General features: G+C 39.9%; 1 protein-coding gene across 1 annotated transcript in view; it reads right to left on the bottom strand.

The window, feature by feature from the left end:
- COL6A5 (collagen type VI alpha 5 chain) overlaps nt 1–16830 on the bottom strand; it is a 157919-nt gene that overhangs the window by 32066 nt on the left and 109023 nt on the right. The window contains 9 exon segments of the mRNA XM_027584713.2: nt 918–1126; nt 3313–3400; nt 6691–6756; nt 6759–7349; nt 7897–7990; nt 10378–10862; nt 12934–12945; nt 16490–16526; nt 16643–16678. Coding sequence (XP_027440514.2) covers nt 918–1126; nt 3313–3400; nt 6691–6756; nt 6759–7349; nt 7897–7990; nt 10378–10862; nt 12934–12945; nt 16490–16526; nt 16643–16678 — 1618 coding nt within the window.

The raw sequence follows: 16830 nt of genomic DNA, 5'->3' as shown, positions 1-16830 counted from the left end.
CTTAGGAATAACTGGCATGAAATTGGCCCCTTTTTCTTTTAAACTTGCATCATCTAACAACTTACATGATACTTCAGACATAATGCTTTCAATGCTGTTATTCTGGCGAAATGAGCATTTTGGAAGCCTCTACATGCATAGCTGGAAATGGTTGAAGTCTATTTAGAATGTCCTCCCTTTTAATGAAAACACAGACAAAAATCCTATGTATCTGATTTGTTTGAAACCTATTAAATTCTGCCAGAAGGTATTCTTGCTTTGCCATTCAAATGTAGAGAGCAGGGCAGAGGGACGGTCTGTGCTCTCTCATTTCCAAGTACCTCAAAAATACCATACCTTCTCATGCAATCACAGAGTCCGAGGCACTGGTCCAGCCAGCTTTTAAAGTGATTTTAATCCGTCCTTTGCTCCGATGTTCTCTGTATTGTTTCCTTCTACATCACACTAACCTTCTAGAGAAATCTTAAGCCTGGTGAGAACATCAGGGACATTTCTTAGAGCTCATATCACTGGTCATCTCAGTGGTGCCTATCACCATGTAAACCTTCATTTTCAACAAAAGCAGTGGCTGTAGCTACCACCTTGAACTTGAAAAAATTTGCCTTAGAGAACAGCCTTCATTTACTTGATTCTCTGCTAGTATTAAAAGACGAGGACCTAGGGGCACCTGGGTGGCTCAGTCATTAAGTGTCTGCCTTCAGCTCAGGTCATGATCCCAAGGTCCTGGGATCGAGTCCCACATCGGGCTCCCTGCTCTGTGGGAAACCTGCTTCTCCCTCTCCCTCTGTCCCTGCTTGTGTTCCCTTTCTTGCTGTTTCTCTCTCTCTCTGTCAAATAAATAAATAAAATCTTTAAAACAAAAAGAAGACGAAGACCCCGTTATTTAAAAATTCCATCATAACTTTTTGTTTCCTTACCAGAAGTTAAACTTGCAATTTCTTCAGAATCCTGACCTTTTTCATATGTGATCGCTAATTCTTGTGGCATGAGCATGTGGCTTGGTATGTAAACCAAATGGTTACTTCCATTGTCCTCCCACAAGAAGGAGGAGTCTTTCCCAGCACTTAATTCCTGGCCAATGAAGCTGTTCTCTCCTGAAGAAATCTCATATGGCTCAGGAGTAAATCTAGCAGATAAAAACAAAAGTTTGAGATGAATCTTGGTAGCTTTGGGGAATGCAAATAAAATATCTCAACAATTTGATATAGTTACTTAATCATTTCTTAGAAAAAAAACCAAGTGGTAAATATCTAAATTCCTTTCAATAAAATTATTAAGATTTGTTATTATTAAAAAGAATAAACTGACAAATAAACAATTCCCATTTAGCCTTCCTTTTCCCTCATCTGCTTATAGCCTAATAACTATTATTTTGGAATAAATTGAGTCTGATTTGCCACAGAGTTTTAGATAAATGACAGGAAACTCGATCATAGGTTATTTGGAACAACCATACAATCTCTCAGATTGATGTCACTCCCCATAGAAAACAGAGAAAACAGAAATCGAGAACTGTTCTGAGAAGAATAAGATTATACAAAACTTATCTCATTGACATCAGATCTCTTAAAATGGTGTCTACATTTATATTTTTAGGAGTTTAAGAATTCTCTGTGATAATTTGAGAATGTGTTTTTATTTAGACGATGTTAGAAAACATAGTCAATATAAGTTGATTCTTATTTTTGTTCTATTTATGCACCTTTATGTCATTCAATGTCCATGTTCATATTTGTATTTGATACTAGTATTTGGCACCTGGCAATATTACTTTAACTGTTGGGAGTTAATGAGGAAAGGGAAAAAAGTCAGACATAATACATGAATAATACATTCACACAAAGCTAAAGCCAAATGATATGACACACAATATGAATGACAATTCTGCAAGAATACAGGAGAAGACAGCGGTGAGGAATTAAGGCATCATGCGACAGAGTAGGCAGCCTGAAAGCAGGCATACCTCTGCAACATGCATCATATTTTACATTTCTTTTACCACATTTTTTCAGTTTTCAGGAATTGTATTTTGGCAAAGCATAATCATCCATTATTAAATTAGTGTTTTAAATTTGTATTTTGCTGAGTTTGCATGGATTCGATGCACATTTATTTTAGTCTGATAGTTGCACAAGAACTATAAACAGAGTATTTGCAGCTATATTTATGTTTGTATGTATCTGAATAACATTATATTTTGTCTGCAGTTCTGTAAGAATTGATTTGCCTTTAAATGAATTTATGACCTATTCAATGCTGGGAAATATTGCTTCACATGACATCAGTGCCATATTGTTCTTCAGGTGTTGGCAGCTGACACTTCCTTGCTAAACTGCCAAGTGAATGAAATCTGACATTATAGGAATATGTACTTGAATGAATTCTGAGCACGCTTCATCTTGCCATTGTGCTTCTGGATGTGTGTAAGAGACCTTATCTATACTGAGAAGCTCTTTGTTTAATTGCAATCTGAGAAGAAGAAGTAATTACGGGCTTAAATCTGGGTTTTTTGCAAGGCTGCAGTTAGGGATCCAAGCTTGGGGAAATACAGAGAAGCAGAGAGAAACCAAATGGGCCACTCATTCTGTTTAGGTTCAAGAATTTATTCAGATTATTTATATTGTTACTTAGGATACAATTTTAAGAAAAAATACTTATATGTGCAATTACATGGTGGGATCTTTTATGCTATCTTTTGTGGGGGATGAAACAATGAATTGTATGTAACCCCAGACTTCACTGAGACAAGACATTGGGATAAACTGTAATAACTGCCTCCACAGAAGTTAAGAAGGTACACAAAAGTAACGATTTTCAAAGTAAAAATGGGCTTCAAAGAGGAGATAGCTTCCGTCAGGGCCATGGACGTTGGGTAAGCTTTCACTGGAAGGGACAGGGTTCCAAGTGGTGTGACCCAAGACCAAGGAGGGTGAAGCAACTGTTCACACAAGGCAGATAAGAGTCCATTGTGGCCAGAATTGAGTTCTGATCCTGGAGAGAGATGGGAAGTGAGGTTGCAGTGGCTAAGGCTATATTGTGGGTTCTATTCTGGGATAGATTTCAATGTGGGAACTGCTCAGGAAACCATGAACTGAAAGGCAGAATTGTAATACAGTTCATGAGGATGCTATAGAAACATCAATCCATAAAGCATCCTTGCTGTGAAGCTTCTGCTACAGAAAATGGAATACATGGGAAGACTTTACTTGAGAGACCTTATTAGCTTCCTCAACCTAATAACCTGCCATCAGCAATTATACACCCATCAGTCAATTAACAGTCGCTTATAAATAGAAGAGATTCCTAACTCACAGAAGATCACTATTTTGATAAGCTTCTCCTCTTGAGATGAGTCTACAGGCATTCTCAAGCACTGGTGGTGGGTACTCGTTGAATCCTCCTATGGAGAGAGCAAAGTTAGAGTTAGGTTTTTAATTCAGAAATTATGTTTGCTAAGGAAAAAGAATCCCAAAAGGAATCTTCTTGAAGCAATCAATGTCACTAAAATGTTTCAGCAAAACTTGGCCGGGGTGGAAGCAGAAAATAGTAGCAACTAGAAACAGCATTTAAAACTTGATTTTAGAGTGTTTTGCAGCCAAAGAATTAGTAGGCTCATGGAAAACAAACCTCCTCAGATTGTTCATTTAAGGTTAATTGTGATGCAGAAACACATGATTTCCACATGCTCAGGCTAACAGAATCTAAGGGAAATTTATTCTGAATCTGTCAAGTTTTTCACTCGCGTTTTTGTTAATAGAGCAAACATAGAAAGGGTAGCATTTTATTACATGCTGCTATTTCTGTTCTTCTGTACCCATTAACACCAATTTCCTAGGAGGAAAATAATCAAAGAAAAAAGATTTTGGCTTACTGACCTAAATAATATGCTCCATTATTCCCTTCCCACTGTTGTTTTATATTAAAAAGTATATCATTATTTTTCTCATTCAGGAAAATACTTTTTAGTTAAAGGAGGCTTTTGGCCATGGAATGATCCACAATTCCATGAAAATATCTCAGAGAATGTTTATGGTTTTATAACAATTGTACTTCTCTTGTTCTAAGATGAGCATTCCCCACCCACCCCCCACCCCCCATCCCCCATTTCTCTGAAATAGACTAAGTCTTCTAATCAATTGCATCTGCCAGGTGCCGTTAGTAAGGCGGGAACAGTGATACAGGACGCATTGCCTGTGCATGTGGGAGCAGCAAACATGCCGGTACCAAAACTTGTAGAATGAGGGTAGTAGTTTAGGAATAATCCCCAGAAGTATTAGTAGAGGGGTCTTTTAACCACTACGAACCAAGTGGTTATGGGAAGGCACTGAACTGGATATATTTACCAACATTGTTCAGGTGGCAATCAAAAGTAAGCTAGCTCTAATCATTGCAAAGCCTAACTTAAGAGCCCAGCAAGACCAGCTTTGAATTGGTTTTATAGAGTTTTTTAAAAGTGCTGTGTCGCCATCAATCTTGATGACATAAAGAACAATACTGCATTGAACAAGATAGATCTCGGTGAATTGGAGTCAAGAAATAGCTCACAGGAGTCCAGTTTATGAATGTAAAGAAGTGCTAGGAATGCCCCCACCAGTCTATTTCACACATATTCCCTGTTCATGCATGCACAAGAGTGACATCTGCCAGTTTGTCTAAAAGAACTCTTCAGTTACTATACAAAACTAGAGTTTGCAGATAGGCAAGTTGGTATCAACATTTTAATCAGAAGCACTTTTTTATTTATTTTTACATAATATAATGGTGTATCATACAATTGAAGGCATTTAGAGTTAAAGAAATAACATGATATTCCCAAGGGGGAAGTTACTGGATTTTGCAATCAAATATGAGTTACAGCAAAAAGGTGGAGCCCTCTCTGCAATGGAGAGTGAACTCTCAAGATATTGTCATGATAGTGCTATTGGAGATTCCTTGAATACCAGGGCCACTTTGGACTTTAAAGTGTGGTAGTTTGTTTCCAACAGAACCTAGGTCTAAACCTGGTAGAGTCCCAGAAAGAAAGGGTTCAGCCCTGATTCTGTAGGATGCCCTAGAGGCAGGGTTTCTCAACTTCAGTGCTATTGACGATTTGGGCTGTATCTTTTTTTTTTTTTTCGGGGGGTATCCTGTGCATTGTAGGATGTTTAGCATCATCTCTGGTCTCTGTGTACGAGATACTAGTATCCTCTCCCTCTCCCTCAGTTGTGACAAAAAAAAAAGTATCTCCAGACATTTCCAAATGTTTGGGGGGACAAAATCATTTCCAGTCAAGAACCACTGCTCTAAGAGTTTCTCAAACCATTTGTGGGAAGGTATTTTTATTCCTAATCCTTTGCAGACTGACACTTGTGGTTTCTATCTTGTTATATGAGACAGAGTACACTGTTCATGCACTTGTATGCTGTGGCAATGTCTACATTGCTACCCTATGACCCAGCAATTGCACTACTGGTATTTACCCCAAAGACACAGATGTAGTGAAAAGAAGGGCCATATGCACCCCAATGTTCATAGCAGCAATGTCCACAATAGCCAAACTGTGGAAAGAGTCGAGATGCTCTTCAACAGATGAATGGATAAAGAAGATGTGGTCCATATATACAATGGAATATTACTCAGCCATCAGAAAGGATGAATACCCAACTTGTACAGCAACATGGATGGGACTGGAGGAGATTATGCTATGTGAAATAAGCCAAGCAGAGAAAGTCAATTATCATATGGTTTCACTTATTTGTGGAACATAAGGAATAGTATGGAGGACATTAGGAGAAGGAAGGGAAAAATGAAGGGGGAATCGGAGGGAGAGATGAACCATGAGAGACTATGGACTCTGAGAAACAAACTGAGGGTATTAGAGGGGAGGGGCTGGGGGGATGGATTAGCCTGGTGATGGGTATTAATATTAAGGAGGGCACGTACTGCATGGAGCACTGGGTGTTATACAAAAACAATGAAGCATGGATCACTACATCAAAAACAAATGATGTATTGTATGGCGACTAACATAAACATAATAAAATAAAATTTAAAAAAAAGTTCGCAGATGCTTATTCTCAATTTATGTATTTCTCTCTTGCAGATCAGTTTGTGGGTATTATCCATCTAATGGGTGACATTTTGTAGGGCATTGGCCTCAAGACTTCCTACTCAAAGTGTCATTCTTGGACCAGAAGCATTGGACATCACTGAGGAGACTGTTAGAAATGCAGAATCTCAGGCTCTACCCTGTACATACTGATCCAGGACTTGTGTTTTAATAAGAGTCCTGTGTGATTTGTATGCTTATGCTCTTCTGGAAGCACAGGTCTATGCTGTCTTTAAACCTTCATACAGGTCTCCAGGGCATGCCACAGTTGAAAATAAACTAGGTGCAGTGGGCAAACTTTTATGTAAATGCTCATCAAAGGACTGCTAAAACTTCTTTAGGTTGAGCAGGTGTGGGCTCTAGAGACCTCCAATCACTCTGTGCTTTTAGTGCTGAGATTTTGTAATAAAGACATTCTATCATGAAAAAGTCTCACCACATTAGGACCAAGGAAAAACAAAGTATAAGTAGGATGTGTCCCATCCCTGTCCCCATCTTCACCATCTAATTTGTATATTTGGGTAGCTATAGATTCAAAGATGTGTTACTATTAACAAACACTAATTTATTAAAACAAAGAAGAAAAACAAAAAATGACTTACGTCTGATTGAATAAATAACTGGCTTTATAAACTTCGTAATATAATCCAGATCTGGTTTATGAATTCTCCAAGCTGTATAAGATGGTGATCAAGTGGGTAGCTGGCTAACTCTTCCATGTCCTCATTATATGCAGAGCACAGGGAAATCACAAATATGACATAGCCTTGACATTTGGCCCTCAGAGCCACCTTCTTTAAGAATTCCTTTCTGTCATGATATTCTCCAGCTGAGATCACAAAAATGACCTTGTGTTTTCTCAAGTTCGGTGCTTGTGGGAAGAGGTTCTCCACAGCCCATAGTAGGGTATGGCCAATGGTGGCTTCTCCTTTTAGCTGTTGGAGGGAAGACTGGATGTGCCTCTTCATTAGGACTCCGTCATTGTAAGCTGTAAATCCAAACTCTGTTTTCACCACACCCTTCTTTCTCCTAGAACTATCCCAAGGAGAATAGCTCAACAAGGCAATCCTATCACCAAAGTCTGAGATTCTAGGGTCTGATGCAATGTGGAAGTTGTCAATCATAGAGCTCACCAAGGTTTTCACAGCCTTAAACTCATCATTTGCTATAGTCCGAGAATTGTCTAAGAGGAAGGCTACATCCATGTATGAATTTTCAGGTAAAAAAATCTCTTTGATGCAATCATTCGGAAAACATTTATCTGAAAACACATAGAGAGACATGATTGGTTCAATGTCTGCACAACAAGACACTGTTGTTTGAGATCTTTTTCAAGTGATTCAGTGACTGATTACCAAGAAATAATAATCTGATCAATACCTCTTTAATCTCACATTATTTAAATTAATGAAGAATTTTCAATGTCCCAATATTTCTGTGGCCACTAGAAGGCAATTTGGGAAGGTCTTTGTAGAAAGCAGATGTAGGTAGTATGTATGCTTGAAGTCGGCAAGTCACGTCTAAACTCATTTAGAAACTATTCTCAGTATTTGGGAGGTTTTTGATACACACTACCAAACTGTCCCCAAAGAAAATCCACATCAATTGGGATGGTATTTTAAACCAATTTTCACATTCTCTGGAAGCTCTAAATATTACAGAAATTGAAACCCTGATGTATAGTGTTGGAAGACGGGGAAACTTAAAATAGAATCTATATTCAAAACTAGAAATATCTGATAAAGCCAGATTTAATAACTCACTCAGAAGGCATTTGTTGCTGCACAATAAATTCTCATGAGTCTTACCATAGCAAAGTGTACAGTGTTGAAATTTTTCTAATGGCTCATACTCCCCATTTGGAGAAACTGGGATCACCTGAAATGTTCCAGTGTTGTCAAACTGTAATGAAAAACAAGTATATGCTTATTTGTTCATTTTCTTTAACCATTATAAGGAAGCTATTGTGTGCTCACTTTAAGGATTAGTTTGAAAAACCCCTAACTAATCACCATTATCTTGCATTAGAGCCCTTTGCTCTATTCAGTACATCTTCTCTCTTTCTTTCTCTCTCTGCTTCTCTCTTCCTCTCTCTGTCAGACACACACCATCCCCCTTTTATTCTAGACAACACAAAGAAGTATGTAAGGCAGGTATCAGCATCTTTATTTTATTGTGAGAAAAATATCACATGATAACCATCAGATTCACCCACCGGGGCAAGCATTAAAATCTCACACTTATTTCCAATTCTGAAATTCTTCACTGAATTGTACATGCTTCTTTTTTTTTAAGATTTTATTTTAAGTACCCCATGTGGGGCTCAAACTCACAACCTAAGATCAAGAGTCTCATGCTCTACCAACTGAGCCAGCCAGGCACCTCTATATGCTTCTGGTTATGCACCAGCTGATTATGTACAACACATCAGCTTCTGAAGTTGGATCCTGCAGAAATTTTATCTACATACAAGTTTCCCTTGGCCTCTTTAAGCAGTGATCCCAACTATTTCCACCCCAATAACACTATGTAGAAGAAAGTATATCTTTCAGATGTCAAGTGGACTTCTTCGATCACAAATTCTGATTTAAAAGTTTATTTCCAAAGATAGTAGACAAAAGACACTAAGTCTATTCAAAATTCTTGGTAGTACAGGGCCTGATTTTGTCTGTCTCTTGATTGTTTTTCTTGCATTAATACTTACTGAAATGGGCAATATGTAGCATTCATTCATTCTCTAATTCACTCATTCATTCAGTGAGTCAATAGCTATTTATTGGGCATTTACTCTGTTCGAGGCACCATGGAAGGCAGATACTTTCATTACAATGAAAGAAACCTATCATTCCCAGGTGATGATGAGGTATCTCTCAATCCACAAGGATACTCATGCTTTTTTCCCTTCTCCCTTGGGAAGGTAAAGGGTTAGAAAAGCCGCACCCTGTTTTTCTGTAAAGTGTGGAGTGAGCATTTGAAAATACTTATAATTATTAAGTCTTATAATCATAAAGCATTTACCAAATTCCTTACTATTTTTTAATGAAAATTGGATGCTTTGGGTATTATTTTGTATTTGATCTTGTTTGTCCCACATGGGAAGACTAAATGCTGCCTTGGTAAATCAAGGAAGTTTATTCATAGGAATAAACCATATGCTCTTCATTCATTCATTCGCTCATTCATTCATTCAAAAAATACTTATTGAATGCCTGTAATGTTATAGGTAGTGTTCTAGGCTCTGGGGATACAGAAACGAACAAAGCAGATAAAATCTCTACCTTATAGTGCAGTAGGGGGCACATACCATAAAATAACAAATAAGTAAATAATCTAGTATGTTGGGAGGTAATTATTTTTATAGAGAAAACTTTGACTTCCTTCAATCCTTTTTGTCAGTTTCTATTGTGACTCTCCCTGTGGCTCCTATTCCCAAAAACTACCTGGATTTGTCATGAGCAGATTGATTCTCTTTGTGTTATAGAGGGCTTCTTTTTCTTTTTACAGTAGAAATATAGATGTTTGTGTATATATCTAGACCTTTATAACCTCTTGGACGACACCATGGCTTCATCCAGCTCCAGGAGCATGTCGTTCATGGACAATCCGAATAAATTTAAAAACAATAGAACAGTAGATGGAGAAATTCTTCAGTTTGGGGGGGAGGAGAGGAAGAAACATAGGTTCCTATAAGAATTTGCCAATCCAAACCTCTCTTGGGTTCATATGTTCATTTACATTAAATGTTTTACACAACATTAGGGGCTCAGAGATCCCCTAAACTTCATCCATCATAAGTTAAGACCAGCTATTCAATGAGATATAGCAAAGCAGATGACAGATGTGAGAAACACCTGATCTGCAGGAGGCTGGCAGAACCCCATATTCATGGTCCCTTCTATCAGACAAACCTTAGTTCGAATTTTGATTTAGCCATTTATTAGCTGTACAAAATTGGAGAAGTCATTCAAATTCTCTGGGCCTCAGTTTCCTGTGTTTTAAATGGAGATAACAACAGCATTCACTTCAGAGGGCTGTGAGTATGTATGTCAAGTTCTAGGGACAGTGCCTGGCGTACAGCTAGAGCTGAGCAAATGTGGCTACTGTTATTACTGACTACTGTTGTTATTAGACATTGGATTTCATGGACCCTGGCAACAACACAGCTGGGGAAATTGCAGAAAATATCTGTATCATGTGTCATGTAATATCATGGATCCCACCCCCCATACTCGCCACTATCCCCATCTTACCATGTTACACATGAAGAGGTTGCCAAGAGAAGTTCTTACCTCAAAAGCCTCAAGGAAAATCCTTTCGTTAAAAGCAAAGACTGCCGGACTGATATCCAGGGCACTGAACTCCATGGTGGCGGTGATGATGGATGACTGACTGGCCGCTTGTCCATTACCGAAAAACACAGCAACTTTCCTCACATTGGCTCCCGCATATGTCCGCTTGAAAACGTTCCTGGCCACAAACCTCATTGCATTACCAATGTCTCGGGCTTCTCTGGGGGGTCGATATTTCATTTGGGAAATAAGCTGGAGGAGCTGCTTCTTGTTACAGTAGTCTGACCCACGGATGAGGTAGCTGGTGCTTGAGTCATAGGAAACTACAACAACTCTTGCTCCCACAGGGCAGTTACTTTCTCTGATGTCAAGGTCACTGACAATGGATGTAATGATTTCCCTCATTTCATTAAATCTCTGTTCGGAGATACCGTAGGACTGGTCCAGGGCAAATACCAGCTCTGTTGGGTACACTGGACATTTTTCTGCAAACACGAAAAGCAGAAGTATGACGTTATTTCACTGATCAAAAGCCCTTCCCATTCCTTTTACTCCAGGGGTGAGGCTGGTTCACACCAAGGACTAGGGAGATGCAGGTGCTGCCTCCAGCTCCAGAACAAGAGGTACGCACAAGTAACTCTTTGTTCATGTTAAAGTGTTACATGAGTCTAGAGCGTGCATATGCAGTGGTATAATACTCAGACTTCACAGCCCTCAATCAGCCTGCTATTTAAAAAGAAATTGACAGGAGTACTTGGGCTGATAGAACAGTTCTGAATCCTGATCGTGGTGGTGGTTACATGAATCTATGCATGTGTTGAAATGGAACTCACACACAAAAAATTATTTTTACTGTAAGTAAAATTTTTAAAAAATTAATAAAAGGAAATGATAGCTTTGAGGGTTTTGAGTTTACTGTCTTCAAAAATCTTCAGAAATGATCTACTAATAACTATAGTCAGTCAGAAGATTTTCATCCACTTATGCAATAAATTTTCACTAAGTAGCATGCTGGGTGATATGCAGGGTGACATACCTTGAGATACATGCAAAGATGACCCAAATTCAAGCCTGCCCTCAAGGAATCTATCCTGGAGATGATTGCTCCATGGAGAGGTACAGAGTGACTATTATTCTTCATGAGCATTTGGAGGCCAAAGAGGCTGTTTCCCAAGAGAGGGGCCCTCAGAGCCCTGAGAGACCCTGAGAGCCCTGAGGGACCCTCAGAAGCTAGCTTTTAAATGAAAGCAAAGGTGGCTGGAGGAAGGGAGCAACATGACCACAGCAGGCTTGCAATGAGCTGTTATAAAAATGGGGCTGTTTGCAATTTCCAACTCAATGCTAATAATCTTCTGGTGATTGAACTTTAGGAACCTCATAGGGAATCTGCCCTATGTATCAAACCTAACTTTTCAAGGTGCTATTAAAGTCTGAACACAGGAAGAGAAAAAGGGATTATTTAAAAAACAAACACCCTCACCTACATAGGCTGCTCTACTATCCTCAAGCTGGCTAACTCCCCAAGCACATTAGATTCTAAATATCCCATACTCCAACCCACTGTTCTCAGCAATAGAATAGGAGAGGAAAGGTTGATTTAGAGATGTTTTGAATCAAGGAATTTACAGTGAAGAAAAAATATCAAAGCTAATAATGAACAGTAAAATATGAAAAATTAAGTATTCTTCCCTTCTTTGCCCTAATACTAAAAATTATTCAAGAAGCGGTAGGCAAGCGTCTTCAAGACTGACCTATTGTCACAAATTCTCCCAGAAAGCAGAACCAGTTTCTATTTGTTTTTATTTTCTCCTTTTCCTAGTGCCCAGCAGAGTACCTGATAAACTTAATTCAAATCCATGAAGTTTCATTGGGTACTTATATGTGTAAGTTTTGGGGGGTTTTTTTGGTCTGTTTATTTTTCAGAATTAAAGTTGATGATGCCAAATTTGGGATAAGGTCAAACTTTTGGGATAAGTCCCTATGGGTCTACTTCAGCAGGCTTCTGGAAGTCCAGGAGCTCTTGACGTTGACATAACCGCTTCAGCGGCAATGGGGTCCAAGGGATCTAAGGTGCCATGCGACACCCACTGGTAGTCCAGGCCCCAGGAAGACCATCCACAGCAAGGTCAGGTGTACAAGAGGTGGGCACTTGGTGAGATGAAATATGTGTGTGTGGGTCAGAGACAGGAAAAGAAACATCACTGGTCCAAGAAGCCAGTGTCCACAGGGTCAGCAACAGAGCAAGAGAACGTGGTCATTCAGAGCCCGGTCCCTGAATTCCCCAGCAATGCGGGCCGACTCCATAAAGAAACTGAATTGTGAAACTGAGACAGGACCTAGAAAGCACAATAGTGTGAAGGGGCTTGGGCCTGGGTGTCACCATTTTACAATCAGAAACATGACATTGACAACTATAGCCATAATCACAAAATTGAAGTGTCAGCATAGAAGGAAGAAGTCCTTTTTCCCATGGGGCTGAGAGTTTCTTTCAAATGGGTCTTGTCAGAATGCAGCTAATTACTTCAGCCAGAAGCACAGTACGGTAAGAACACTCACCTTTCCAACAAGCTATAAAAGAGAGAGAGAGAAGAATCTGTTACATTTTTGGCACACAGACAAAATAATCCCCCAGAACAAAATTTCAGCAAACCTTAACATTTGTTTGACTCTACTTGCAAATGAGGCTAATTCCCAAATTACAGGAAGTCAAGGTTAGAGGCCTGAGGAACACATACACTGAATTTTATTAATGGGTGAACTTCCTGACCTTTTCTCCTTGTGAACCATGGCCAGCAGACTTCAGCACAATTTCGGCTGAAATCTGAAACACTGATCACTTGTCTTAGAAGTAAAATAGATGAGCCTCAGATTAAAAGGCAAGATAGCTCAAATTCAATTTGTTTTGTCTCTCTTCTTATAGCCTTGAGAGTCATTCAACAAGGCAAGGCTAAAATATGGAGCTTATTTTCCTCCCACCTTGGGAACCTCTCTTTCCTGCAGAAATGTGGGGATTTCCAAATAAACTTGGTCTCTGCTAAAAAATACAGCGCTTGGGTTAGAGTGATCTCTGTATCTAGAGAGAGGAGGGAAACTCCCAAGGGTTTCTCCTGAGCAAAACAGCATCTGGTTTTTCTAAGTGATTTACTCTATAAACAGGGGACCAGAGGGAGATGTTGGTAAATCTTTAGAAAGCACTGGCCTGACAATTTCCTTGCTCATGTTTCCAATTCTTAAAAAGCAAATGAGTCACTCCGATATAATAAAAGATTTTATTAGCACTGGCAACAACCTAGCCTTCACCCTGCTGTCCCACAGCTCATGCTCTCTCACATCACCCCTATTAGCACCTTTTGACTGTTTTAATCCTGTGGCTGCTGAGATGCTAACCGCCAGCAGACAGGACTCAGAACCCACCGCCTCCTCTGCATCTCAAGGCCTGCAGCAGATCCCTTTTTCTCTGAGAACCTCCATTTGTCCACCTCCAACCTAGTTGTGAGGCTAGAAACCCAGGCTCTGGAAACAGATGCACCTGTCTGGGTTTGAGTGTGGCAAAGCTGCTTGACTTCAGGGAAACTACTTGATCTCTTTAAGTGATCCTAAAAATCTTCTTTATTTTTCCTAAAAATCTTCTTTACTTATGCCCCTCCCTCCAAAATTCTAATCATTTGAGCCCTCCTATTTTATTTGCAACTGGTGGGTTGGCTGCTAAGGTGTGCCAATCAGGGCTTTGATCATGTACCCTTCTACCTATCGGGTTATTGTTCCTGCATTGATGGTCTTTTGGGCTGACATTTGGAGACTAACTGCCTTAACCTGTGAACCTGTGATAGTACCAATGTTTTATGGTTAATTGTTTTGTTCAATTAACAAAAGTCACTTCTGCAGAGGCTGCTAGGTGGGATGCTGCTGTGGTTTTGTTTAAGCTGGTGCAGTTTCGTCTTAGCTGTCCCAGCTCCTTGTTTTCTTGTTGGGGACCCTGGCCCTGACTACGTAACTGTCCAATTAACTCCTAACACAACCACCCCCACTCCACATTCCTTTCAGCCCCCTAGAGCTCTTATTTTATTCTGGGGGTGGAGTCCCAATCACCAGCTCAGGACTGGGGCCTCACCCCGGTGTTGCAGGGCTGGGATGCTGCAGGACTGAAAAGCAAACTTGGTAGACCAGGAGTTCAACCCCACAGGGCCTTCATGATGTCACCTATAAAGTGGGGCCCTCTGAATTAGCTCTAAAGAACTGTCACCGAAACCCCAACTTGGTTCTGCATTCTGGAGTTCCATGCTCCCCAATCAGCACCGTGTCTGGTTACAGAACCCACATGCCCCTGGCTCCCTAATTTCTTGGCTAACTCCTTTCATTCAGTGTTGGAAAATTGTCTTTAAATCCCTAACCCTCCACAGACCAGTAGTCACCTCCCCCACAACTTCCTTCCCCTTCTTTCTTCCTTGGGAAGATATCTGTTGATTTCCTGAGAAGAATTCCCCTCCCCTCAATGGCTCTCTCCCTCTGTTCTCCCCCCCCCCCCAGGACCCCAGACCCGGGTTCTCACTTCCTCTGTGTGGTGGAGAGCCTTTCGATTCTCAAGCAGTGTCTTTCACTTGGGTCCTCTCCCTTTGCGTCTTCTGTCCCTTGGCATTTCTTGCTTTTTTTCAAGCTACCCACATTTGCTGGACCTCCTCATCTCTGCAATGCCATTTGCTGTCCTTTGGCCCCACTCTTTTTGCTAAGATGTCTTCCTGAATTCATCCCTTGGGTTTCTGTTTCTTTCTCTGTAGTTTCACATCCTTAGGACCTCACCCATCCCTGTTGGCCTCAAGGGCCACAAGTCTGTGAGTGACTTGAACATCACAGTCTCCTCACTTGATCCTCACCTTTATGACAGTCCATTTATTTAGCTGCCTGTAGATAATTTAGGGCCCATACGACATCCCCCTATCTCTAAAATGTTTAAAGTCATCTTATTTTCCCACCAAGTGATTTCCCTTCACATTTCCTCCTGCCTTCTCATCCTCAGTGGTCCTAAGCCTCTCCTGCTCTAGCGTTATACTTATTTCAAACTTTTTTTCTTTTTGTTTCTTCCTTGCCCCACACTTGCAATGATTACATCTTTATCCAGTCTCCTGTGGTAAAGTCTCTCCAATTTTCCCATCTGACATTCTTCTGACTGTGATTGTATAAGCATCATTGTAAGTCACAATGGAAGCATGAAAAAACAGATCACTTAAAATTCTACCACTCTAACAAAGTAAGTTGTTACATTTTTCTACTTTTGCTTCTAGAACTTTCTCTGTCTTTTACATATAGGTAAATATTTACCTATATGTAAAAATAATGAGGATCCAATTTAATTTTCTGCTTTTTAATGACAATATTATTTATATTCTGATTGAGTCTTCAAAAAAACCAATATCTGCTTAGTATTTGATCAGAAAATGATGCACTATAACCTAATTATTCTCTAAATGCAAATAGTCTAAAGGTATATTCATTTTGCTCTAATGAATAATATTTCAACAAGCATATTTGCATATAATTTTTCTTTCTTTTGCTTTATTTCCTTGGGATAAATTTTCAGAAACTAGATCACTGGGCTTCTTCTACCTCACTTCCCTTTCTTCCTAACCAAAGACAATCTGTCTATTTGTTGACTTCTGCTTTATTCCTCTGCTGAAACTATTCTTTTGCCACTCCCTCATCACTTCCCCATAACTGAATTCAAGTACCCCTGTCCAAGGAGACTTCATTTACTAAGTAACTAACTGACTAAACCCAAATCTCCATGCTCATCCCTTTAACACCAGGCCCTTGCAGACCTTTGTACCAAATCGTGTGAGCGAATTCACACACCTTTTGAGTTGGATTCCAATTGTTTCCCATAAGCACATTTTCTCTCCTATATGAATCACACTTCTTGAGTCTCTTACTTATACCCCTTTCCCTCCCACCTTTGATGTGAGCTGTTCCTACAGCAAGTACTCAGGACAAACCTGTTGCAGAGGACACACGCCACCAGTGGATTCAGCTTACTGATTCTGCATACCCACACCACACTCATCCTCAGTGCCCTCACCAATCCACCAACCCCCCCGTCCCCTGACACACAGATACTCACGACTATGGTCCCGCATGAACTGGATCAGCTCACATTGCTGTAAATAAAAAAAGAGAAAGAGAACAGAAACATGAGCACAATGACCTCTGAGGGGCCATATTTATTTGCCAGTGGACTGGTTAGGTTTTCATTTGTGAATAAGGAGATACATACGGAATATACAGGCTTCCCCTCCATGCCTTTCATGCCCTAGGAAAACAAAACCAGAGCAAGTTATTGGGATGTGAACTGGAGTCTTTAGTGACAAAACAAGAGTAAAGGAAAAAAAAAAAAACCTCATTCTTAAAAGCACAGCTGGCAGAGAGTGGTTAAAGTATTCCTGAACTAGGAGATTATGATGC

This window comes from Zalophus californianus, chromosome 1 (assembly GCF_009762305.2).
Source record: "Zalophus californianus isolate mZalCal1 chromosome 1, mZalCal1.pri.v2, whole genome shotgun sequence".
In the NCBI taxonomy this organism is placed as follows: domain Eukaryota; kingdom Metazoa; phylum Chordata; class Mammalia; order Carnivora; family Otariidae; genus Zalophus; species Zalophus californianus.
This window is presented reverse-complemented; position numbering and strand designations above follow the sequence as displayed.